General features: G+C 36.9%; 1 protein-coding gene across 1 annotated transcript in view; it reads left to right on the top strand.

Annotated features, from left to right (window-relative positions):
• CPNE8 (copine 8) overlaps positions 1 to 27,800 on the top strand; it is a 78,421-nt gene that overhangs the window by 28,113 nt on the left and 22,508 nt on the right. The window contains exons 6-12 of the mRNA XM_009910186.2: positions 121 to 197; positions 7,449 to 7,512; positions 10,795 to 10,898; positions 12,630 to 12,734; positions 17,652 to 17,693; positions 22,720 to 22,795; positions 25,206 to 25,259. Coding sequence (XP_009908488.1) covers positions 121 to 197; positions 7,449 to 7,512; positions 10,795 to 10,898; positions 12,630 to 12,734; positions 17,652 to 17,693; positions 22,720 to 22,795; positions 25,206 to 25,259 — 522 coding nt within the window. The remainder of the gene's footprint in view (positions 1 to 120; positions 198 to 7,448; positions 7,513 to 10,794; positions 10,899 to 12,629; positions 12,735 to 17,651; positions 17,694 to 22,719; positions 22,796 to 25,205; positions 25,260 to 27,800) is intronic.

The following is a 27,800-nucleotide window of genomic DNA, read 5'->3' as shown; positions in this document are numbered from 1 at the left end:
AAGAAGTGAGTCTGTTTATGATTCATCATTGAATAATAATTATTAAGATGCTGTGTTCATCTGCATGTGTTCTACGACAGTGAAATGTGAATTCTGAGGTTTTATGTTACTGCTTTTCAGGATTTTTTGGGACAAATGTTTTGTACACTGGGAGAAATAGTTGGATCACAGGGTAGCAGACTGCAAAAATCAATTGTGTAAGTATTTAATTCTTGATTGTTAGATAAGTATGTACTGCTTCACAAGGCGAGAGTTGTGGATTTTTGTTTTTTATTCAGGTATCTTGATATACAGAATTGACAGATGTGGCTTTTCAGAGAGAATAAATTATTAGGAACAATAGAAATCTTCATAGACAATTAGCAAAGGAATTGACTCGTCCAAAATTTTTGTCAACTTCATTGTGCCTTGCAATAGTTTGAATATACTAATCTTAAAAATGTTTTTCCTTTTACTTCACAAATTAGCACATTGTAAACATTTACTGGTTTTGTTCAAGCATCAAGGAAGAAAACTCTCACTCTTTCAAGTCCAGAGATTCCTACTTGTATTTCTGCTTTTCCAAATAATACAATTCCCAAACAATGAGGCAATCCATACTATGAAATATTTTCTATTTACTATTTCTTATGCTCAGTGGATTTTTCTCCCACTGAAAGGATTTTGATGCTTGCAAGCCATTGTTCACAGAGATGTAGAGAGAATTAAAATACGAACGACTTGAACTATCTTTGTTTTCTGTTCCTAAATAATGTTTGAATAAAATGGAAAATATTTTACAATTTTTATCAAAATGTGTGCTACAAATTCACATTAAAAGAGCAAACACTTAAAGGTAGAGCCAGATTTTTCATATGATGGTAATATATCTTGGTTGGGGATTTTTGTGAGTTTTTGTTTGTTTTTATTTTCTTTTAATAGTAATTGCGCACTTCTTCCCTGGCTCAGCTTGACTCCTGATTTCCTCTAACTCCTCTCCACTTGCAGTTAGGGTGTAGTGGGAGGCCTGTGGCTAGTGATGTTCCTCCAGGGGTCATTATTTCATCCAGTCTTGTTCAATATCCTCATCAATGACCTGAATGAAGGAACTGAGTATACTCTCAGCAAGTTTGCTGATGATACAAAACTGGGAGAAGGGACTAGCACAAGAGAGGGCTGCTCCACCATGAAGTGAGACCTGGGCAGGCAGAGGTGAATCCCATGAAGTTCAACAAGGGCAAGTGTGGAGTCCTGCCCCTAAGAAGGAATTACCAAAGGCATCAGTACAAGTTTGGGGTTGACTGGCTGGAAAGCAGCCCTGCAGAGAATGACCTGGAAGTGCTGGTTGAGAACAAACTCACCAGGAGCCAGCAATGTGCCCTCATGGCTAAGAAGGCCAGTGATATTCTAGGGGGCATTAAGAAGAGTGTGGCCAGCAGACTGAGGGAGGTTCTTCTCCACATCTACTCTGCCCTGTTGAAGCTTACCTGGAGTATTGTGTCCAGTTGTGACATTCTCATTTCAAGAGGGGCAGGGATCAACTGGTGAGAGACCAACAGAGAGCCAAGATTATGATTAGGGGACTGGAACATCTCTTTTATGAGGAGAGGCTGAGAGACTTGGGACTCTTTACCCTGGAAAAGAGAACACTGAAAGAGGATCTTCTAAATTAATATAAATATCCATCTAAAGGGTAGAGGTCATGAATATGGGGCTTGGATCTTCTCACTGGTGGACAGTGACAGGACAAGAGGCAGTGGGCACAAACTATAACACAGGAGGTTTCACTTTAACTTAAGGAGAAACTACTTTGAGGGTGACAGAGCACTGGAACCAGCTACCCAGAGAGATTGTGGAGTCTCCTTCTCTGGAGACTTCCCAAACCTGCCTGGTCATGTTCCTGTATAATCTGATTTAGGAGCACCTGTATTAGCAGGAGGTTTGGATTACATGACCTCCAGAGGTCTCTTCCAAGTCCTACCATTCTATGATTCCATTACTCTGATGAGCTGGCCAACTCCAAGTTAGATTATATATAACCTGAGAAAGTTCCCTTAAAGTCTACCATGAAAAGATGCACTTGTCTTTTGTCAAAATGAAGGCAAAACATCTCAAGCCTAGCGGGTCACCATTGCAGTGCAAAAGTGAAAGCATACACACACATTTTTCTTCTTTGCCTTCATGACAGACATGATTTGCACCTTGATTGACTTTACAGGCATCAGTAGATGCCTGTGGGTCATAAACCCGATAGTATTTTCTCTTGGCAAGTATGAGGATGTCTCCTGAACCTCTCTCTCCGTTTCCAACACCATTAAGGACTTTGAATTCAGTGCAGTCTGTTGCAGAAGACTGGCTCACACTACATTAGTGTGCTACCTGTTATCCCTGTGACTATTAGGTTTTTTGTTCAAAACCATCCGTGTTGCACTTTATTGTACAGACTGGCCAGGAGCCAAGGTGAGCTTTTGCTCTGGATAATTTCTCTTGGAAAATACATCTAGTCATACAAAGCAGATGAAATGGAGAATCTGACATTTTAACAGTAACATTTACTCTCTTTACCTATTGGGTTACTGGATTCATTAAAAGCTGTTTCAAGACAAGCTACATGTGTGGGATTTGCTCAGACTGGCCTTGCATGCTCTGGTTTTATTAGCACGAAAGGATGAGATGCAGATGTATCTACTTCAAAAATTACACAGCTTTTTTCTCCTTAGGAGGGTGTCACCTTCCCAGACATTATTCAGAATTAGATATTTACATGTTCTGTCGTTCTACAGAGATGCTAGCCACACTTCTAACTCTCAGCAGTGCTTATTTCAGGATCTACTAAGTGCATTCCTGCAGGGATTCCCTTTAACGAGGAGGCAGAGTCATTGCAAAGCTTAATGAGCATTCAATGCTAGTTATTCACATCTGAGTGGCATTGCCTGCTAATGAGGCTGTACTGGAGCCAGCTGGCCTATTTTGGGAAGTTCTTTATCCTGTAATTTGTCTGTGAACATAATTGATAGAAAAACATCTGAACGGTAGAACTGGGACTTCCTATAGATTTGTTGGTTCTTCTTATCTATGGTTGTGATTGTCAGTGAGCTAAGTTGTGTGAGTTCAGGGATAACACTGTAATTATCCCAAAAATGTTTCATCCTCTGCCTCATTGCAGTTTTAGCTTGTAGAGTTGGAGGCTTGGTTTAACCTCTCAGGTTTGAATTCCCAGAAAAATTGTCATCTTTCTCTGACTTTCAGCAACTGTGGAAAGGTCCTTCTTTTAGTCCTTGTTAAAACCCAGGTGGTCTTTGGAGGGTCATTTCAAACTTCTATAGGTGCTAGAGATATTCTGTCTCAATTGTGGAATTGTTTGAAGGAGACAGTTACTCCTCAAGATTGTATCTTGTCTAGAGACATGCAGGTATTGTTGAGGACCTTTTATTTGATGATAATTTTTTATTCAGTTTCTCGAACAGTCAAATTATTTACTGCCTCAAATACTGTCCAAAAAGAAGTGATCACTGTAGAGCACCTGCAAGTCCTGGGTTCTTAAACCGATAGGACTGCCTGAAATATAGTTCTTCCTCACATCCCGCCTTCCTTTACTCCGTTTGCACCTTTAGTCACACCTGAACTGGCACAGTTTCTATATCTGAGTGTCAGATAACTCAGAAGTTGTCAGTGGTTATGTAACATAGATTGCCTCATTACTACTCCATAAACTGCTATCTGTGACCCTTTCCAGAGAAACTTACCCTGAGAAGTTGGTTGCCTAAACATAAATTCTATGTTGTTGCTTCAGCACAATATAACCAATTGCAGGGTAGCTCAATACCAGCTTTCTTTAAAGCTAAAGAAGATGGGCACTGACACTGCATTCTAGGTTTAAACAGAGTATTAGTCAATATTTCTCTGGCAGTTGGACTGGTCTGTCATGTTGAATCTTCAAGAAATGTATTTTCATACAGTGATAAAACCAACTTGAAATTTTGTTGTTGTTTTCTCACAAGGTATTATTGTTAGGTCTGATCTGTGACCACTGAAGTTTTTATATTGTGCTGACTGTACATTTGTTTGTAAGAGAATTTGTAAGACAACAAATTCTCTAGTGTCTGCAGGTGGTCTAGTATTTTTTCACACTTGTAGTCTCAAGACAAGCATACAAAGTTCAAACTTATTAGCACCACAAACTATAGAGATCACTTAGTAGAGCTTTTAGTTCCTAAATAATGAAACTTTTTGTTCTGTGAAGAAACTCTGTGCTAAACTCAATTAAGTATTTCTCCTTTTTGGCAACCATCATAGTATTATTATACTTCTATTATAAGATGCATGTCCCTGAGAGCCCTAGTTATTACATCAGACCAAACCTTACCCAGTGCTTTCAGATACAACTATACTGTGTGTGCTTTTCACATCTACTACACAATCAAGAATTCAATCTTTAATCTTTTTATGACCTATATACCCAGATGTCTTCAGGGGATTCCTTCCCTGATTTCCTCATCCTTCAGGGTGAAAATGCCAGACACATTTATCTCTCTGGCATCCTTTGGCCTTTGTGTTCATAAACTGAAATGAAGCATGTCTTCACATAAATGTCTTCCTGTGCAAATTTCAGTTTGAGACAGATACTGGCTGCCATGTGTTACAACTGGCACAAGGTTCTCTATCAAATGGCAACCATTTGTTGACCAGTTTGTCATAAATGAGGCTTGTTTATCAACAGTTTACTTCAAGCCTTCAGGTCTTCACAAAGTGATCAGAGCTTTATTTTTAGCAATCTGTATTATCTGGCACAATCATTGACAAGTGGGATAAATCTATTAGACTTTTCATACCAAAGGACAGGTTAGATGCTTTTTTTTCAAAGTACAATCACCGCCCAGACTGTCTGCAATGGCATGGTTAGCTGGGTTCAAAACCTTCAGTAGGAAGAATTTTGGTTCAGTTAACAGTGATTCAGATAACGGTGATTTCCATTTTAATTTCCATAACCTACAGAATTGTAGAGGTGGTGATTTTTGAGTTTTCAGTTGTGCTTCTGAGATTTCTATTTCTTCTTTCCCTGCCAAAGCCAGAGTCATGGATATTTGTGCTTTAAAACCTTTTACTATATGAAGTCAGTATCACCCAGATAGCTAAGTAATTTCTACTGCTGCTGTTACTACCAAACTTCAGAAGTTTTTGAAGAAGTACTGTTCAACAGAAATGCTGTTTTCTCATCTTTTGAAAATCTGAGATTGCAATTTCAATATCCCGTTACTACAGAGACTAAAATAGGTAATTTTCAGTCTTGAGCTGTTGAATGATGACAAATTTAAAAATGTGATTTGAAGATGCTGATAAAACTGTGAATCATATCATGTAACATTTCGAATTATCAGATTTTTCTTTCTGTTATTTCAAGGAAATTCTCCAGCTTGGTCTTAAAGTATTGCACCTTGTAAATCATGCCACATTAAATGGAAGAGTACCAGAAGTTTTGTATGTATTAAATTGTCATTTAAAATTTCCACACAAAAACTTGAATAGTTTCTCTGTCCTCTGTTTTTCTTGTGAGTTCAGACTTAACCATGCAGCACTGAGCAGGTCCAGGGGATCAGTCATGTGTCAGTCTGATTACTGGCAAATTACTCCAACAGTATAGGGCTGTCATTCCCTGATGTGCTGCTTACACATTTAAACATCAACTTCTAAACAAGTTTTTTGGCAAGCTTGCATAAACTCATATTAGTAATTTACTCCTAAACTTCCATCTGCTTCCACAAACTGTTTTCCTACCATTTCTTAATTATACCAGTCTTGCTAAACTTGTTTAAAGTGGCAGAGCATTGTACAAAAATTCATAAGCATTAAGAAAACTAACAAGCAAAGTAAGAACAATAACTGTTCACATTAACATATTGTCGCAGAAGAACAGGAGTGTCCTCTAGTTTTTTTAGAAAAAGCTAAACAATGCAATCAATTAAGAAATATAATCATAGAATTGTTTTGGTTGGAAAAGACTTCTAAGATCATTTCCAACTGTTGACCTAAAACCACCATGGCCATTAAACTATGTCTCAAAGTGCCATGTCCACACATTTCTTGAACACCTTCAGGAATGGTGGCTTCACCACCTCCTTGGGCAACTTGTTCCAATACCTGACCACACTTTCAGTAAAGAAATTTTTCTTAATATCCAATCTAAACTTCCCTGGCTATTTTCAGGCTATAAGTTTCAGGCTATTTTCTCTCGATATAAGACTTGATACTAGGGTAAAGAGACCAACACCCACCTCATTACAGCCTACTTTCAGATAGTTGCTAAAAACAATGAGGGTCTCCCTTCAGACTTCTCTTCTCCAGATTAAACAATCCCAGTTCCCTCAGCTGCTCCTCAGAAACCTTGTTCTCCAGACCTTTCACCAGCTTTGTTGCCCTTCTCTGGACACACTGCAGCAACTCAATGTCTTTCTTGTAGTGAGGTGCCCCAAACTGAACACAGTATTCAGGGAGCAGTCTCAACAGTGCTGAGTACAGGGGCACAATCACTTCCTTAGTTCTGCTGGCCACCGCTATTGCTGATACAAGCCAGGATTCTGTTGCCCTTCTTGGCCATCTGAACACACTGCTGGTTCATGTTCAGCGTGCTGTCGACCAGCACCCCCAGGCCCGTTTCTGACAGGCAGCTTTTCAACTGCTCTGCCCCAAGCTTGTGCCTTAATATCTTACTGGAAAGTAGTTTTATTAGAATACTTTATACATAAAGAAATTAAGAATTAGAAATAAAATTAGCATAAGCAACAGCATTAATTATGGAAAAAAATCTAGACTTGCATCACACAAAAAGTTTCATCTCAATATTTGTACTTCCCTCCTTGTCCCACACCATTGAAAAAGGCTGCTGGCACTGAACACAATCAGACTATGCATGGCTTTTTGTACTTTATGCTAAGGATCTGAGTTTTGATTTCTGCTGTTGCAGCACAATGTTTTTAGGGACTGTTTGGATAAATTATAACTTATTCTCCAGCTACTGTATTTGATGGTGAGGCTGCAGCTTCATGAACAGTTCAGGGAAAATGTTGCAAAATAAGGCTGGTGTATATTTTTTCATATATCTTAGGTATTTTGTTTAAGGAAAATTTGCAAAAGGATGCTTTTCACAAATCAGTAAGCTGTGGCATTGTCCCTAAATAAAATAGGGAGATGGAAAATAAAATTCTTAGGTTGTAGTTTCATTCTATTGTAACTTTTTTTATGATTTCCTGTAAGATTGCAACGAATATGTTTCTTACTAGTTCGGATAAATATGCAGCTCATTTACCAATTCATTTATGATAAACCAACTTTTTACACAAGACAAGTGATAAAAAAAGGAAACTGTATAGTATGCCATCATTTTTGTGTCTTGATGGCTTGCCTTGTGCTTATCTTTGTCAGTTGTAACTTTCAGAAATGATAATTAGGAACTGAGGTGTGTTTTGTTGCAGAGGAATTCCTGGCAAGAAATGTGGAACAGTCATAGTAACAGCAGAGGAGCTAGGCTGTTGCCGAGTAAGTATGTATGGATTGCTTTTGTTGGGACGGTTTGTTTTAAATGAAATTTGTCATTTATGTTGCACCACATTGTCAAAGGTATAATGAATAAATCTGCATTTATGTAAGAAATTAGGATACTTTTTTCCTAACAGTCACTCATAGTTTTAGATAGAAGAAGCAGGAAACAATAGGAAGCCTAAAATTTTTAATTCTTAGATGAGTTTTAAATCTAATGTTGGTTTCCCCAAGTAATTAATCACATTTTAATTTCTTAATAATCTGATTTTTAGCAAAGATCCACTTGTTTCAGCCACGGAATTGTACTTCCGTTATGGAATACTGACATTGCATGAACATCAAAGTAACATTTTGGGGTTTTAACCATACAATAACTAACAGTCATATTTACAAGTGAGACTAATGTTTATGGGGGGAAAATAGTAAGATATTTCAAAGAATTGCCATGGAATTTTTCTTTCAAAAAAGACTTAAGTGGGCTATTAATGGCAAATGCCTCCTTATTAAGTGAAGAACAGAAGCTGGGGGAAGGGAGGCAGAGATAAATTTGACCAGTTAAGGGGAGGGATACAATGTGGTCAAGGTCTTCCCCATGCGTGTTGCTGCTCCTTGGCCTCCTGGAGTTCATGGAGAAGTGGATTGGTCAGAGGCTTACTAGTCAGAAAGCACCTGGCAGCCAGCTCAGTTGCTTCCCAGCACTAAATAAACTAGCAGCAGTCTGTAAATCATAGAGAATAAGAGACTGGAAGAATTATGAAGGATTTGGATATGGCATGATAAAGACTGGTTAGGATCTGAGGAAGCAGTTAGTTTGTCAAAGTGTGATATATATTGGATGGGGCTGTAGAGTGTTTCTTTGAAGAGTTTACACTGACAAGATCACAGATCTTAAGAAAGCAGTAGTATCAGGCATTGGTGAGAACGTATAAGGGATCTGGAGAGCACAAGATTAGATGCATAAACCTTCAAAAATACCTTTGGGGTTTGAAGAGATTCCACTCTGGGTGGTGTTAAGGTGGCAATGCTTCACCTTTTGTGTAATGGTGCCAGGTCCAGCTGGAGAGCTGTAACTAGTGGAGTCCCCCAGGGATCAGTGCTGGGTCTGGTGCTGTTGAGCATCTTCATCGATGACATTGATGAGGGAACGCAGTGTCTACTCAGCAAGTTTGCTGATGACACCTTCAGCTGATACAGCTGAAGGCTGTGCAGCCATCCAGTGAGACTTGGACAGACCGGAGAGCTGGGCAAAGAGGAACCAAATGAGGTTCAACAAGGACAAGTGCAGAGTCCTGCACCAGTACAGGCTGGGAGGTGATCTGCTGGAGAGCAGCCCCGTGGAGAGCGACCTAGGAATCCTGGTGGATAACAAGTTATCAATGGGACAGCAATGTGCCCTGGTGGCCAAGAAGGCCAATGGGATCCTGGGGTGTATTAAGAAGAGTGTGTCCAGCAGATCAAGGGAGGTTCTTCTTCCCCTCTACTCTGCCCCTTGAGTACTGCATTCAGTTTTGGGCTCCCCAGGGATCTGCTGGAGAGGGTCCAACAGAGGGCTATGAGGATGATTAAGGGACTGGAGCACGTGCCTTATGAGGAGAAGCTGAGGCACCTGGGGCTTTTTAGTCTGGAAAAGAGAAGGCTTAGAGGGGATTTAATACATGTTTATAAATATCTGAGGGCTGGGTGTCAGCAGGGAGGGGACAGGCTCTTCTCACTTGCTCCCTGTGATAGGACAAGGGGCAATGGATGTAAGCTGCAGCACAGGAGGTTCCACCACAACACAAGGGGGAACTTCTTTACTGTAAGTGTCACAGACCACTGGAACAGGCTCCTCAGAGAGGTTGTGCAGTCTTCTTCTCCAGAGACTTTCAAAGCCTGTCTGGATGTGTTCCTCTGTGACCTGAGCTAGATTCTATGGTCCTGCTCTGTCAGGGGGTTGGACTCGATGATCCCTTCCAACACCTGACATCCTGTGATCCTGTAACGTCTAACTTTTATGCCATGTCATACATGGTTGACATTTTTCTCTTTATGTAACAGTGATTAACTTCTTGCTAACACCTCCAATAGCTAGTCTGTTTAGGCCTTATTTTCTTCAGATACTTGAAGTAAAAAGAAATCTTTAATTTTGTGCCTTATTTCCAGCTTAGTGAAGTTTGCATTATTTCTGTGCAGAAGTAGTGTAAGTGGTATATTTCAACAGCACATGAGCTCAAATCTTATTTACTTTTCCAGGGGTACATACTGGTCCTGCACAGTTATGTTAATAGGGTGCACGAACTCAGTCTTATTTAACCTATTCTATTCTATTCTATTCTATTCTATTCTATTCTATTCTATTCTATTCTATTCTATTCTATTCTATTCTATTCTATTCTATTCTATTCTATTCTATTCTAACTTCCATTTAGCAGTAGGAAATTCCTGTGTTTCTAGTACAAATGAATAATGGAAAATGCCTGACTTTACCCTCTGTTTTATTGGCTCAAATCTTTATACATAGTACATGATAAAAATATTAACACTTTTATCATATGACACAACGAGTGCATCATTTAATTGATTTCCAGTGGAAACTCTATTTCTATGTTTCTTAAGTTAAGCTCCTATCATTCATAAGAGATGCATGACATCACCCTAAGCATTTATCAGCAACCTTAAAAGAGGTTAAAGGTAATTTTTACCTGATATTCTGGGATTGTCCTCCAAGACCAACATTTTTAACCCAGCTGTAACAAACTATTTAAGTCATGTGTCATAAACCCCATAATCTGAACAGGATTTTAAAAATTATTTCTCTTTTAATGAAGACAGATAGTAGATGCCTTCCAAGGCCTTTGTGTTCTTCCAGATTCACTCCACTCTAATTTCATGTATATGATGACTAGTTCAAACATGGACCTTTCCATCTCCTTTGTCACCTAGTTTCCTACTTCCCTCAGAATGCAACTTATCATAGAATCATAGAATGGTCTGGGCTGGAAGAGACCTCCAAAGGTCATCTACTCAAACCCCCAACTTCAGATGTCATAAAACTGGGAAAATTTGGAGGCATTTAAGCAAATTCTTGGATTCAGTACTATAAGGACATTGAAGGAATGCAAATGTGTAGAAGGTATCTAGAAGGCAGAAATCCTAATTTATTTTGTTTTCTGTATATATGGTTATTAGTCAGTATGGGGTTATTTTTGTTTGTTGTTGGTTTTTTGTTTGTTTGCCTTTATTTTTTTTAGTGTAGTAAACTACATGCTCTGTGTAATTTCTCTATGTTATCCACTTCAGGATTCAGTTCTAATGCAATTTTGTGCAAACAAACTAGACAAGAAAGACTTCTTTGGGAAATCTGACCCTTTCCTTGTATTTCATCGAAGCAATGAAGATGGCAGGTAGGTGCCTTTTAAATATTTCTCTTGCTGAACAGTAGATAACTGACTTATAATACAGTTTTAATGTGTTTCTTTTATAATGTTGCTTGGTTTTAAGTGTATCACGCTATGTAGTTTAGAAACAAAACTCTGTAACAAAACTTTGAAACGAATATGGCAGTGCAGGGGTTTAAGAGTTAAATGTGTCCAAATCTAGAGCACTATGAAAATTAATTGTAATAAAAATAGTTAAGTGGCATTACCTCTGTTAAGAGAGAGTATGCCTTTGAATTAAACAGAATTCTCAAAGTTGTAGCTGCAGAATATGTTAACGGTTAGAACTTGTTTCAGATAAAAATACTGCAAATTAGGAAATACGTTTTTGACAGAGTTCCAGGAAATTAAATTCAGAGAAGCCTTAAATAGCAAATAGTCACTTGTAAAATAGATATTTCTATATTTATGCTTTAAGTTGTTGAAGTATGCTAGTCTCTCCTGTTCTGTTGCTAAGACTTGACATGAACTCTTTTGGTCAGCATACTGCTTATGTGGGGCTAATTTTTCTTGGTTACTGATAGTCCTCACATAACACTGTATGAAACCAAAGACCAGACATGTATAATATTAGCATGTTTCAGTAGCTTAAGTGGAACAGTTATTAATGTAAACCTGTTTATGGGTATATATGTCTGTCCCTAGTTCTTTCCTCTTGGACGCAGATTATAGGAACAACTTCCTGAATAGATGCTGAATATCTTCAGTTCCAAACCTGAAGGAGTTATGGCTCTTTTGTGATTGACATTAAGGTCAATAATGGAAATTCTCTGGGTATTACTGGGTGTACTGCTATAGGCAGTTTTTATTATCCTTGAGTGTGATGCCTCTTCACTGTCTTCCAAGAGGCAAGCATTGAGCCATGGATTCTTTATTGGTCTCCTCAATCTGGGAGGAGACCGGGACAGTACTTGCCACTCATGGGCAGAAGGATGCTCCCCTTTTCTGCCTCTTAGCTTCAGGCATGCCTTCAGGCATGTATCCAGGTTAAAAACGTAGACCTATGGAACTTAAGATATTCCCTCAAAGGACAGCTTTAATTATGTCTGTGTGTAGAATTTCAGTAGTGATTTCACCACTGACCATGCCTCATATCTTCTTTTGAACAACTTGTTTGCAAGACTAGGATTCAAAAGAAGTATTTTAATGTGGCATCATTTAGAGAAAAGAGAAGTTATTAAACCAATAAATTGTATTTCACCTGACAGGAGGTGCTTATGAGATCTCACAGAGGCTTATATATTACCGGAAAGAGCCCTGGTTAAAAAATCAGACACAAAATGAGGAACAAGAATCAGGAAGCTGTGACTTCTCTGACATAGTTGCTAAAAATCAAATCCTTACCAGATCACTTTTCCTTCTGTATCTGTGAATGATTCCTGGCTGTACAAGGCCCATTTAAGCAAGTGAGGTGGAGACTGCTTTTGCCTGAAATAACTCACTGAATGGTTGTAATTTACATCAAAGTTTTGGGTAAAAAGATTTTTGATTTGGAGTTGTTCAGCACCCTCGTCTGTAATCTCTCTCAAACAGGTCTGTCCTCTTCAGTCTTCCTTTCTCTGTGATTTCTCTGCATTTCTGTTCTTATCTCTAATTTCATATGGATATTGTATGAGTGAATATAAATTACAGCTCTTTGGAGTTGAGTTTGATGATACAAAAGAAGCAAATACAAAATGTATCTTCTTTTTATTGCAGTTTTACAATCTGCCACAAAACAGAAGTCGTAAAAAATACATTAAATCCAGTGTGGCAAGCATTCAAGATTTCTGTCAGAGCACTGTGTAATGGAGACTATGACCGGTAAGCTATAGATTAAACATTCTTAGCTATGGATTAAACTTTCCTTTCCTTCTAACACAGGTATCTTTTCATGTGAAAGTTTTTCTATGCATTTCAGTTCCTGATGCTATTTAGGTTATTTAATCAGCATTTTGAAAGGACTTGCATTCAAAACCATTCATCACATTAAGGAATTTAGTAAAATAAAGCCAATATACTAAATCTGCAGGAAACATTAGTGGTGATTTCATCTCTATGGAGTGATTAAGAAGCAATTAGAGAGAGAAGACAGTAACTTGGAAAATGGCCACCATGATGAGTATGCTCACTAGTTTTAATGAAGTTTCAATGAAAAACGATCTGTGTTCTTTGGGCAGTATTTTCATCTTCCATGTGTGTGATTAACCTCCACTCATGTACATTTTATGTTAAAGCAGTACATGAGTTTGTCATGTAATAACTCCATTGTATTGCTTTATCAAGCTAATTATTCAGTGAATTGTGTACACAAAAATTGCTATTATCAGTTTCCATGAAGGCCTAGTTGTACAGGAAGGCATTCTTTGAATGTCTAAATTACTAGGTAATACCAGAGATTAAACAAACCAACTCTTGAATCCCCCGATTGAATCTTGGTAGACAATATGAAGGGGCAAGGGAGTAAGAAGTGCTTGTATTCACTTAGCTAAACAATTTTTTCAGAGTAGAGAACTTCAAGCCCTCTTTATAAGGTCTTTATTAAAAGGTAAAGCTAATTGACTTGTGTTTGGGGCAGGGAAGGAGTTGTGGGGAGGGTTGGGGGAGGGTATGGTTGCCATGTATTTTTTACATGCATTTTTTTCCCTAGGAAAGTGGTATTTTTAAATCATTTGCAGGAGGAATGGCTGGTTTTAGTCTTTCCTATCAGATCTTAGCTGCTTTGAGCTGGAATACTCCTCTGGTGCTTGATGTCATACTCCTTCCAATTGAAGGAAAAAGGATTCTTCTGTGTTCCAAACATCCTCCATGTGAAAATACTTGATACAGTTGTTGGGCATGTTGGATACTCTTTCAGTTAGATACAAATAAAAGTGCAGTGATTTCATAATTAGTACATTCTAATCAAATAGAATTTGTAACTCATATGTGGGTTTATGTGCATAATGCATAAGCAAAATAGTGCTCATGAAACTAGTGTCTCTAGATGCTGCGCTATTTATCATACTAAAGAAAAAGGGGTTTAATAATAATTAAAGATATTTCAATATGCCTCTACCACAATAATCCCACCATTTCAAAAGAGAATTTAAAATTATAATCATATGCCTCAAGTTATTGTGTAACTACTGTTTTCTCATGTTGATTCTACTTTGAATGCCTTCACCGCAACGAGCTCAGTGAATGCCTTATGCATAAAAGGCTCCATGGAATTTCACAATCCATCCTAAACCAATCAAGTTATGTTTCTAAAGATAAGAATTAGATTCCTAAGACCAAAGCGGGAATTCTAAAAATCATAAACCTGAAAAGTCTGTTCAAAAAATGATATTTTCAGAGATCAGCTTCTGGTCCTCTGTGTTCTGTGATAGATGTAAAAAGTGAGTATAATGTCATTATACTCTTTCTGGTTTTGGGGAGAGTAAATGTCCAGTTCTGGGCCCCTCAATTTAAGAAGGACATCGAGACACTTGAACGTGTCCAGAGAAGGGCAACGAGGCTGGGGGGAGGCCTCGAGCAGAAACCCTACGAGGAGAGGCTGAGGGAGCTGGGGTTGTTTAGCCTGGAGAAGAGGAGGCTCAGGGGAGACCTTATTGTTATCTACAACTACCTGAAGTGAGATTGTAGCCAGGAGGGGGTTGGTCTCTTCTCCCAGGCAAACCAGCACCAGAACAAGAGGACACAGTCTCAAACTGCACCAGGGGAAGTTTAGACTCGAGGTGAGGAGAAAGTTCTTCACAGAGAGAGTTGTTAGGCATTGGAAGGTGCTGCCCAGGGAGGTGGTGGAGTTACTGTCCCTGGAGGTGTTCAAGAGGGGATTGGACATGGCACTTGGTGCCGTGGTTTAGTCATGAGGTCTTGGGTGACAGGCTGGACTTGATGATCTTTGAGGTCTCTTCCAACCTTGTTGATTTTATGATTCTAAATCTTCAGTTAGTGTATGCTTCTGAGTGAGCTCTATGTACTTTTTCATTGTGTAAAGGCCAGTATTTGCTTAATTTTTCTAAAACTATTTCATTATACAGTTTGTTTTTAGCCATCGCATGAATGAGACTTTAGTAGTACAATAGTACTTACTCTAATATTTGTGTAGTTTTGTTTTTTTTTCCTCTTAATATGAGCTTTTACACAGCTATTGTCTGTGTTAGGGTTTTAAAATAGAGATATCCTAACCCAAAACACTCTCTAACCTTGATTTTGTTTTTTTTAAATTAAAGCAATTAAAAAAAAAAATAATTAGAATGTAGAGAACCCATCCTCTAAGTTCAACCAGCAGAATAAAAAGGGTAAAATATTAGCATATGAAGACTTGAGAGACCTTCTGATATCTTGCATGTCATGCAAAGTAGGTAAAACTCAAGATCTGTGATCAATCCTTTTAATATATGTTTTGGGAGAGAGGAACTTTATTCAAGGAAGAGCTGCTCTTACTGAAGTTGCATGTCTGAAGATGCTTCTCAAAAACTTATCTCAATTTGGGCTTTCTTACTGAGATTCTTTGGCTATTTGAACACAGATTTGTAAGACAATTCAAAATTTAAGTCCCACTAAACCTTAGGTAATTCTTAACTTACTAGTGTATCCTGGTTAGCTTTAATAGTAACAACACAGAAATCAAATAATGGTGCTCTAACAAAAAAGGCCTCTGTGATACTGCATATTTTTTACTACATTAAATGAATTTTCCCTTCAGGGGTCAAAAACTTGGTGGGATGAAGTAGGCTTGGAGTTGTTCTTGACTTCTTTCCACAGTGTAACTTGAAATTTAAGCAGGTTCATTCTAAGGTAACTTAACCCCAAACTGAAATTGCACAAGCAGGATACAAAGTAACAAATGTTGTGGTCAGAGCCATTAACTTTGAGTTGAAAAGAGAAACATCAAGATAAAGCAACTCCTTCTTTGCTTTTTTTAGAGTACCACAAAAAGAGGTGAAAAAGAGGCACGAATCTGTTGGTATACATAGTACCACATGTTGCTAAACCTAATGTTGAAAACCCAACGAGTCCCTTCCAAGAAAATTATTTAGTATCTATTAAACTGTATCTCACAGGAAGAATGGGCAACAACTTCTCCGGAAGCAAATTTTAAAGTAATTTCCTGTCCCCTCTGATGCTGCAGACCTGATGACTTCATGTGAAAGTGTTCTGAAAAATAAAAGTTAACAAGTTGTTGCTTGAAATACATATAATCTAGAGGTGTTATTTTTCTGTCATGTTCTATTAATTTTAGGCCAGATAGGATTCATTGAAGTCTTAATCTCCATCTTTCCTGCAGTGCCCTTTTGTATATTAAGAGGCCACAATAAGGTCTCCCTGGAGAGCCTTCTCTTCTCTAGGCTGAGCAACTTCAACTTTGAGCCTTTCTGCATAAGAAAGGTATAGGCTCATAAATATGAAGTAAGGCATAGGAGGTACACAAGCCTGCTTATTGGTCATACTTTTAGTTAACCGGTTTCAATATCCCATCTCATTATCCTGATTCACATAGTAGCCAGGTGCATGTTCATCAGATGGATGCTCAAGAAACTGTATGAAACCATAATAAAGTTAACATTTTTCATAAGGCATTTTTTTGGAAATTTGCCAATTATTGTTTTATCCTATGTAAATATTTTAGAACCATGTATTTTGAGTGTATAATAATCTGGGGTTTGGGCTTTAAATTCTGATTTGAAACAAATTAATTAGTTCTCCTCTTGGAAAAGTGCTTACATTGAATACTTCCATGTTAGCAGACTTTAGTGTTTTGAGTTATTTCTGCCTGTGGTGGGGAGGGAGTCTGCCCCAACCCATTACAATTACCCAGCTTGTTCAGCAGCTACTGACTCTCAGACACAGTGAGTATTCCCATGGTGTCCAGGGCAACCTGTCATTTTGGGGAAAACTGGTACCTAGCTCCTGCCTCTGGTTTGTTTCCCCCATGCCCCACTATCTACTTGCCACATCTAATTTTAGGAAGTCAGGCTCATGGTTGTGTTGTATATTCTGATGGCTGCCTAGTGTAGTCCGAGAAACTAAATTACTATCCTGTTGGCTTTATACAAATTGAATGAAAAACAAACAAACAAAAAGATGCTGCTCTTTTCTGTCCTCTTTAGTCAGTTAGCCAAGCAACCTCCTCCTCTCTTGCAAGCTAGCGCAACTATTTTAGGAGATGAAAAATGCAGTCTTTAAAGAACTACAAATTCTTTCATCTGCAACCACATGCAGGGCCTTCACAAAATCTTAGGTGTGTCTCACAGTTTTCATCTTTCACCACTGTAAAATGTTTAGAAGGTATTAATATTGTCTACCAGAGTTTTATTGTATTCTGAAGTAGTTATTTTCATTTAAGAACCAAAATGTATTGACTAGAATTCCTTTCTGCTGTAATGTACTTTACTTTGTATTGTGAGCATTGCTTTTAATCTGTACTTTACTGCTTAGTAATTTTGTTTCCTAAGGCTCTCAAGCTCTGCATACTTCTCAAATATGTATGTATTGCCTTTTTTTTCCCTGTAAGATGTTATTAACTCACAGTAGATACCTGTTTTCCAGCAGATACCGAAGAAACCTCCACAATAAGTTCCAGTTTGTTAATGTTCTGAAAAACTTTGCTAATACTTTAAGGCTTAAAGAATTCTGCCTTGTGGATTTGGCACAATAGATGTACCCATAGGATATTAAAATACAAATATTATAGACATTCCTAGTACATTTAAGTATGTTTTTAATACGTTCATTGTGTTTGGTTTTTTGTAGGACAATTAAGGTAGAAGTGTACGATTGGGACAGAGATGGAAGGTAAGACATTCATTGTTTAGGATTATCCATGCGTATTTATGAAAGTTTTAAAATATATATACAGTGCCCAGAACAGCACTAGTGAATGGTATTTATCAATATGTAGAGGCAGTTTTGCTGTGCTACAGTTCTGTTTTCTTCTGTAGTTGCAGTAAATGTTGATGTATGAGCCGGTTTCAGATATTTGTGTATATTCATACACAGAGCCAGCAAGATGGAATGCTTTGTGATCTGTAAAATCAGTTTCACGAATCTCATTATATTATCAGTTAAAGTACATATATGAAGAGAGACATATCCATTTAATAATTTACTTTCTTTTGCTTAAAACACTGCTGCATAAAAGTTGATTCTTAAGTGTGGTAAAATGTATGAGCCTGCAGTTGCTACTTCAAGGTCACCTAAATATTGCAATGTAGAAACTGCCTATTAGTGATCAAAATTTCAGATTGGATTTGAATGTTCGTTGCCATGCCTGTCTTCATTGTTATAAACTCTGGAATTAGAAGACCTGGGTTTTAAACAACTTGACTGCTAGGAAGAGGATGGTGGAATATATGTGGAATTTCTGTTGCTTGATTCAAGAGGAGCAGTCTGTTCTTAGGCTCACTGACCGTACTGAGTGTAACTTCTTTTCTGAAGAAGTCAGCCCTTCAAATTACCCTTATTTTGACAGACAAGATGGAATTCTTTGTCAGACTGGATTGATACCTCTTGTTCTTTCAAAAATATTTGAGCATATTTTGATTAGAAACTGTACTCATAGATTATGGTAGTAGAACTTTCATGTAATACAAGAATAAGATGATGCTTGATTATTTTTAAAATGGTCTGTCTTAACTATTTCCTATTAAACTTCATTTATATTTTACATCTATAGATGTACACTTACATTTGGATTTTTAAGAGTATATTATTTATTCTACTATGATCTCTTTAATATTGCTTGTGCAATTTCCTTCTAGTATTATAGCTAACGATACTGTGCTTCTGCATCCCAAAAGATCTTGTAATGATAATAGGCAAATTTATCCTGTGCTGCCATTCATTTCCTTGTTGACAAGGTCCAAAACCAATTTCAGTTTTCTCAGCCTTTTTGGTCCCATTGTGAAGCATGCTGATTTATAAGCTTTCTTATCACATTTATCCTCTATAAATATCTGCTAGTGAAAATTCATCCTTCTTTATTAGATATTTGCTGGAAATACAAAATGCCATAATCTGGCAATTGAGAAGGTTTAAATTAACAAAGTCATATTAGTAAATATCCTCTATTCCTCATTTAGATTACTTAAAAAAAAAATTGTAGTATGATTAAGTGTAAATATATCACATTTTAAAGGATTTGGCAAAACTAATCATGAAAAATGAAATTATATTGCCAAGTGAACACCTTAATAACATACAACCTTTATTTGTTATTAAACCCCATGTGTTTGAAATGAAATGTTTCTTCCAAAATCTGAAGCTGACATATAATTAAGAAGAAAAGGAAGAAATTAGACAAATAATATTGTGTAGCTGCAATTCTAAGTGAAATCTTAAACAAATTTAAAAAACTGGAATTCAGGTAATGATCAGCCTCTGCGCTCTCCCAAACAGTTTGAGAGATTATTGCTCACATCCCTCTCTGTATATCTGTAAATGAATAACTGAAAAAACAAAGTTAAGGATACTTTTTGCATATATGCCTTTTTATCCTAAGTGTGTGGGGGGGTTGCCTTTTGTTTTCTACTCTTTTTTGGCTATAGAAGAAGACAGAACATTGACATCTTACATGATAAATTCCTCAGCACTCATCTCATGTAACTTCAAACAATGTAAAAATCAGACAACTGGATTGAACTAATCATTTAAGCTACTTCAGTATCTGCAGGGGGAAATGGTCTGATTGTTTCCATCTGAACTGGAGTAATTTGCCAGTATGCCTTTCTAGTGAGTGTAGCAAGAACCTGGGTGCATAGTTTAAATTTGACATTACCAAATGTATCTGAAGTAAATGCTATTCAAGTATTAGTCTAGTACCATGCTGCTGTTACTCAGTTTATATTAATTTCCATTTTTTATGCACTCTTTGTTTATAAGCAGTTGTTACACTAGCTGATCACCTCACTATGCTGAATTTTGCTTCAGAGATGTGCAGACTAGGCAAAAGCAGACTGCTGGAAGGACATCAGAGAGCCTGCTAGATAGTAGAGCAAGTGATACTGAATAATGCAGGTTATTCTGCAATCAGTAAGGCAACATTCCTGTACATATATTTGATTTATACTTGATTCATGAAACTTGACATGACTCTTGACTTCTTGAGTCTTGCATTAGAGGGGTTTTTTATCCCTTTTGCCTGATTCTGTTCTCTTATCTGCACTTTGAAAAAAAAATGCCTCTAGGGTGCTTTGCATTGAGCTTCATACTGTCACGTTCATGAATTACATTGTTAAGAGTAATTGTATATTATTAGCTCTCACTTTTGTTCAAACATCACTTAAAATTTCTTGACTAAATACAGGACCTTTGTAGCATTAATGTGATTAATTATTAAACAGTTCTTTGCCTCAAACCAATTTTTGCTCAAAATGTAAGATACTTTTTCTAAACAGTATTTTTTATTGTTTGTAAGAGCTGTGACAACACCCAAAATATTTGGTGGACAAGGCCACTTTTGTGGAACAGTGACTACTTTTTTTTCTTGTGTGTCCTTATCATTGCACAAAAAAAGATGATGTGCAACTTCCCATCAGCACATCAACAATACTCTGGTTTTATTTCTGTATGAAGGCCTTTTCACTAATTTCAGAGAAACTGTTACTTAACCTACATGGTGCAAAAGCCATTTCACAGATTGGATCACGTTGGAAGAAACCCTCAAAGGTCATCTTGTCCAGTTCCCTGGCAGTAAGTAGGCCACACCAAGTCTGTTCCTGAAAGTCTCCAGGGATGAGGGATGTGACCTTAGCCGCATCCCAGCGCAACCTGGTTTTGTGTTTCTCACTATTATTGTAAAGAACAACTTCTTTGTGTCTAATTAAAATCTACCCTGCTCCAGTTTAAAACTATTGCTCCTTGTCCTATTGCTATATGCCTTTCTAAACAGTCCTTCCCCAGCCTTCCTGTAGGTCCCCATCATATACTGAAGTGTAACTATAAGGTCTCTCTGAAGCCTTCTCCAGACTGAACAGCCTGAATTCTTTCAGTCTGTCATCACAGGAGAGGTGCTCCATCCCCCTGATCATCTTTGTGGCCTTCCTCTGGACCCACTCCAGCAAGTCCATGTCTCTATAATCTTGAACCTACAAGAAATGTTGTTTGGGTTTTTTTCCATGAGTTAGAACCACCAAATCTGAGAATCTAAATGTTGCAGGAGACTGTAAATGTCACATTACACACTTTCTCACCTTAATTCTTGACCTCCATCTTCATCCTCCTTTCCTCCTTCTCCAGGTAGATAGATGATTTTCAAATTACTGTACTTTATCACTTTACTCATTGACATATTTCTGATGATGATTGTCCTTTCTTTTTGTTGGTTGTTTTAGTTTTGTTGACTTTTTCTCTTGATCATTAAAAAAAGAGGAAAATAAAGTAGAACTCCAAAAGTGTTTTTTTCAGCACTTAAACGCATTGTGCCAAAAATGGAAGATTTAGGGAGATGGGGTTCAGGTGATTTGTATACTAAGAGTCTTGATTTAGTGTTCTGACATGTCATTCACGGACAGAAGTCTTTTAAGCCTAGGAGTATTTGGTGTTTGGAAGAGAGTGAAAATTTTTTTCCTGAATTCTCTATGCAGAGAGATCCATCTGGTGAAGTGTGATCATTAATAATGAGAGGGATTGGTGCTTTGTTTTTCATAATGAGTTATAGCCTCTGTTCCCCTACTTTAACAGTCATTGCAATGTTGTTTGGTCATTGCTTCATGAGAGGTGGTTCCTTCTGAATCTGAGTAATCAGAAATACCTTCACCATATTGTATTTCTCAAACTTTGCTTATTTCATGTGCATTAGCATGATGACTGCTCTTCTAATTGTTTGGCTTACATGTTTTTGATTTTATGTTGGTTTCAGAAAGTGATGTTTGTATTTGCGTTGTTTTGTTATGATTTCACAGTATCACAGTATCACATTTGTTTTTTCATTTCATGATTAATCAAGAAAGTTCATGTTGCTGTGGATTGTTTCCATTATTATTCTTGCAGTGGTCAGATTAATTTAAATTTGCTTTTAATTTTTATAGATTAATGAAAAGTGTGCTGTATTTCTTAAAAACAAATTTTAGCAGTCACAAAGTCGTAAAACTTTGGCTTTCTATTTTTCTAGTTTACCATAATAATAATAATAATAATGTGGGTAACAGTACATATTCCTGGAGCAGAAACAGAATTTATAAAGCAGAAGGTCAAGATGTAATTTCCGATGGTGTCTAATATCCTAAGCTGAGTAGCTTCAGTGGACTGCTTCCCAGATGGGAAGACATAGCAGCTGAAATGTGCTTTGGGTATTCCCCTTGAATGTACTTCTTAATGCTCTTAATGTCACGTTACACATTGGTGAGGCTGGTCCCTGTTTTGCATCCTTTCACACTTAATGCCTCCCTTTCTCTCACGTAGTCTTACATACAGTGCAGAGTCTGTGGTTCCAGTGGTCATTCAGTGATAAAATGGTGATAATCTTTGATAGCCCACCTTTTTCCTTTTTTTTTTTTTTTTTTTTTAAGACTTTTGTAAGCTTATAATGGAATCAGATCACTGATTTACAGTCTAGTCCTCATAGTGCAGCTAATTTGAGAAGAAGTCATAAAGACTTAAGCTAATGGTTTTGATCTCTACATTTTTTATTACTAACAGAGTGAACACACAACAGAGGAAGAAATACTGTGTTCTTTCAATATTTTTTATTTTAAGTCAATGATATGTTTTGCCATTGCTCTTTTCTGGAGTGACAGAGCATACTGACTGTGCTTCTCTTTTAAATTAGTCTTTAAATCAGTAAATGTTGTGCGTTTGATTTGAAACTTTTTTTTTTATACAGCCATGACTTCATCGGGGAATTCACAACAAGTTACAGAGAGTTGTCAAGAGGACAGTCTCAGTTCAACGTGTATGAGGCAAGTATTTCCTCACTTTCAGGAAAGAAATGAGAACAGTTTCAAAGTTTTTGTGGCAAACTGGTCAACTCTGCACAGTGTTTGTCAAAGTCAAGCTTCAGAATTATTTCACATTTCTCTTTTTATGACCAAAGAATCTGAAAGTGTTGCTTCATAAGGATATTTAAAGACAGCTAGGTTAGACAGTTTAACTTTGAAACCACTTATGTCCCTCAGAATAAATACTTGATACATTTTTATGAGGTGTTAGGTATGATTTTTTTAAAGGCTTTAGGTCAGCATCTGTGTTTGCATCATTAATACCAGCATCATGCTGTTTGCTTGCATGGTGTCTCTCAGAACTGAAATGTGTTTTCTTCTTCATGGAAAAATTCTTGATAATAATGAGAAGCCAAGCTTATGTGGCTATAGCCTGCTTTTTTCTTCTTCTTCTGTGGTGTACAGACCTTTCTCATTCCTTAAGCTATCCTTTAATTGGTCTTGAACTAATGCCGTTAAACTTCAGTATTTTGTAGCATTTTGTTTTCCTAATCTAGGTGAACACAAACATGGTTTAGGCAGGCAGTAATAGAAGGAAGGAAATAAAGGTGCTCCCATTACATGCTTTGCTCTTATTTCGAGATGATCAAAGGTGCTGCTGTGCAAAGGAGGACAAAGATAAATAAAAGCCGTGGAGTTTCTTTTCTTGTTTAGATCCAGGATCAACCCCAGAGCTACTGTAATTTACAGCAGTTTCCTATGGATAGTGTCATAGCACAGATTACTGTGGCAAGTGAAAATATGCTTTCTTCTTATGTAACTAATGTTACTCCTGCCCTACCAAGAATATTTTGTCTTAAGTAATTTTACATTGTCTTAAATATAGTATCAAAATCTTACCCCAGCAATAGCATCTCATGTTTGCTTCTCTATGTTACAATCCTTCATACTTTGGTATGGTTTCCTGCTTCTCTGGAGCCCTTAGCACAGGCAAGCCATGGACTTGGATCAGGTCTAGAGGAAGGCCACATAAATTATCAGAGGGGTTGAGCATCACTCCTATGAAAAAAGGCTGAAAGAGTTTGGGTTGTTCATACAGGAGAACTGAAGGCTCTAAGGAGACGGTATTGCAGCTTTCAGTACTTAAAGAGGACCTATAGGAAAGATACGGGCAATCGGTTTAGCAGGGTCTCTTGTGACAGGACAAACATTAACGGTTTTAAACTAAAAAAAAGTAGATTTAGAATAGATATAAGGAAGAATTATTTGTGTTATGAGGGTGGTAAAACACTGGAACAAGTTTCCCAGTGAGGTGGCAGATGAGCCTTCCCTAGAAACATTCAAGGTCAGGTTGGACAGGGCTCAGAGTGACCTAATCTAGTTCATGTCCCTGCTATTTGTGGGTGGGTCAGACTAGATTACCTTTAAAGGTCTTTTCCAACCCAAATGATTCTATGATAAATATTTTATGGCATTTAAGTGGCTAAGATTTCAATTTGGAATGTTTTAATTCTTGTTGTTCACAGAACATCTGTGAATAGCTTACAGTAAAACTTGGCAGTAAGACATAAGGCTTTGAGTTTCCTAGTTATACAGGAGATTAATCAACCTAATTAACAAACTAATGTTTTATTTCCAATTCCATGTGCAATTTTGGAAAGAAAAAAAAAAAAAAGAGTAGCTATTAATGTGATGAAGTTGACAATTGCCTTTAAATGGATTGGTTTTCAGAAGGTATATATATATATTTATTTATTGGTGGTTACAGTAAGAAATTTTTTAAGTGGGGGTTCAAGACATTCAAGAAATCTGTTGCATTCTTTCTAGTCCCATCCCACCAAGATTCTTGTGCATGGGGAGTGGATTGAGCCTCCACAGCTGTACACTAGTGAGATGGTAGTCTGGCTGTTTTCAGTTTTATGGCACAGTATAATCTGTCCCCTCAATTGCTGTCAGATCCTGTCATTACAGCAAATAAAGAAACCAGGAGAAACAACTCTTCTGTTTCTTAGATAGTACTGAGAAGAATATGGAAACAGGATAACTGGAATATCAAGAGGATGCATTGTGAGATGAAGTGGTGACAGTACACTGGAACACTGGAATCAGGATTGCAGAAAAATGCAGAATCTTGTGAAAATTCAGTGTTTCACTGAGCACTCAGATTTAATGAACACTCTCACCTGTGTTTCCTTAGTTCTTTATTTGTCAAATGCAAATAACAGCACTGGCTTGCATGGTGGGTACCATGAGTTAAAAATCACCAGTTTTCAAGTATGGATATATACCAGCATTGAAATACACAAGTAAATGCTGAACAAATTTAGAATCCACTGAAAATAGACTCCCTTCTGTGTTGAAAGTATCTAACACTTCTCTTTATGTTAAATCATAAATCATACTGCTTTAATATTTGTATTTATGTTTCTAGGTAATAAATCCAAAGAAAAAAGGAAAAAAGAAAAAGTATGTTAATTCTGGAACAGTAAGTAAATATACTTTATACTTTTTTCTTTTCCTTTGAAACAGAGTGTAATTGACTTGTAATGTAATAGTAGTAGAACATACAGAATGCCACAACAATAAACTATTTTACAAGAGCATTTATTTTCAGAATATTTTTTTTTTGAGTCTGATAAAAGCTCTGTCCAAGTGTGCTGTTCAAGTTGCCAGTGGCTTCCAGACTGAGTTATACCAAAATTTCAGTCTAATTCTTGAACTTATCGGACTGAATGCTATTAATTTTTATCTGCACTTTTAAAAGTCAGTTTTCTTACTACATTTAACTGCTGAGCTAGCATCAGTAGAAGTTAGTATGCTTATCATGGCTAAACCAAGAAGAGACAACATTAATTATTACCAATGGATTTTTGTGTATTTATGTTGAAAGATCTGTTAGTGTTGTTTGGAATGAGAGTTTAATGTGCTTTTGTTCATATTTTGTTTCCTGTTTTGTGAACCATTTGCTAACAAAGCACTTCAGCGCTTTTTCAGCTTTGGTGTTCTGGCATCCACGATGTTAAATTGTGCTATATTTATCTTCATTTTTTGTAAAAGAATTGTATGTTGTAAAACACAATCAGATATAAGAAAATGTTTTTTGAAAACACACCCAGCATGTGTTTTTTTTTCTACATGAACAGTTGTCACTGAAGTGAGCAGGGCTGCTTTCACTCTGAACTGTAGCCTTGAAGGAATGTTGTAACATTCTGACATTCTGTATAAGTCTGCTCATCAGGAGGAAAATAAACAATTATTTTCTACCCCTGCTTTAAATCATAAAAAATAAGGAGAAGCACCTTGCCTATGAAAATGTACCATACAAGGTCTTATTTGTTAGACTGATTATTTTTTTTTCACTAGCATACCTTTTCCTACAATTCAGCATGTTGAAATAAAGTTTTACTCTGCCAATCTAGGGAGTCAGGAACATAGGAAAAGTTACCGTTTTAAATCAATACTGAAAATAAGTGTACTCAAAACTGTAAGCATGAAATCTGGCATAGGGTGCAGAAGAGCAAAAAATATGTTTACCTGTTAAATTTTCTAGTCGATTTTGGTTCTAAATGTTTTAACTCTTATTTGAACAGACAAAATCAACTGCCTTGTTATCCTTTGTCTCAATTACATGCAAACTTCCAAAACCCAGCCATTTTATTTCCTTCTTCCTTCTCCACTGTTGGTTTTGTAATTTTGCAAGTCCTCTTTGTCCCTTTTGCCCTTACTTCAATTATGCTTCCCTTATGCTTCTCCCAATTTACACTTTCCTATGTGTTTGCCTGCAGTTTTGTTTTTCTTATCCCTGCCATTCAGCCAAAATATTCTTTATCCTACAGATTTCAAAATTTTCAAACCAGACACCAAAACGTGAAGCTGGCTTCTGGAGAGCTTTAAAGTCAATACAGATCATTGACTACATTCTCACTCCTGCTTTTAAGCACTGTGTGCATATAGTACCCATGTCAATTCATAATTACTTAAGGGGTCAATTTAAATTCAGACAGACAAACTACATTATAAGCAGAAATGTTTCAGAATACATGATTAGTTTTGAACAAAGTGAAGCAGTGAAATCTAAAAGTCACTATAAAGTAAACTTCGTAGTAACTGTCTGTGTGGAAGTAAAAACTTTGGCCACTTTGGAAGGCTCTTGCCTGTTTCCTTTTACCAATTTTTAATCAGATTCTCTGAAAACATTTATTTAACTTGATTAGGAACAAGGTGACCAGCTGCAGTAATGGATGAACCATTAAAATAGCTGTCCAGTGGGAAAATGTGCAGGCATTTCAGTGTTATGTGCAAACCTGTGCTGCTGCTGGACTACTAGAACTTTGTTATGATCTTCTGTTCTCTACAGGAAGACTAGTTGGATGATTTTAAACTTCAAATTTACAACATAGTAATATTTTCAATATTTATGTTGGAGGCAAATCAAATTTTGTTACAAACTTCCATCCCCTTTATATTCTTTGTATTATCTGTAAATTTGCTTTCAGTTCTTCTTGTGAGAATTTTGTCTCAAGTTGTAAATAAAAATAAGTTGAATTCTTTGCTGCATAACTGTTGTGTGATGTGTGAAGATCTTAAATACTGGATCTTTTACACTTGAATTTGTACTTCTCTGACTCCTGTGCTGGAAATGCCAGTAATATCTTTAGACCACTGCCTGTGTTTTGGATGCATATAATTACTGAATGATAAAAACTGTCACTAAAGCAATTAATCTTTGCTTTTAAATATACATTCTCCACTTGATTTTTTTGTGTCGTATATGTATAATTTACTGTCTTTTTGCATTCCTGTTTTGTAGCAATACTTTATTCTACTTTTAATGTGCAATGAGAAATTACATAAATAATTGCAACTGAGTTCTTCAGTGTTCTTCACTGAATAGATGCATTATTATCTGCTCTCTAATATTTGGCAATGTGAGAGTGAGAGTGATCAGAAGGTGTGCATATGGTAACCTGCCCTGGGATACAGTATTCCGTCCCTTACCTTACTAGAAAGAGAGAAACAAAAAGCA

The sequence above is a fragment of the Dryobates pubescens genome, chromosome Z (genome assembly GCF_014839835.1).
Source record: "Dryobates pubescens isolate bDryPub1 chromosome Z, bDryPub1.pri, whole genome shotgun sequence".
Taxonomy (NCBI): domain Eukaryota; kingdom Metazoa; phylum Chordata; class Aves; order Piciformes; family Picidae; genus Dryobates; species Dryobates pubescens.
The sequence above is the reverse complement of the archived record's forward strand: the minus strand, read 5'-3'. Positions and strand labels throughout refer to the sequence as shown.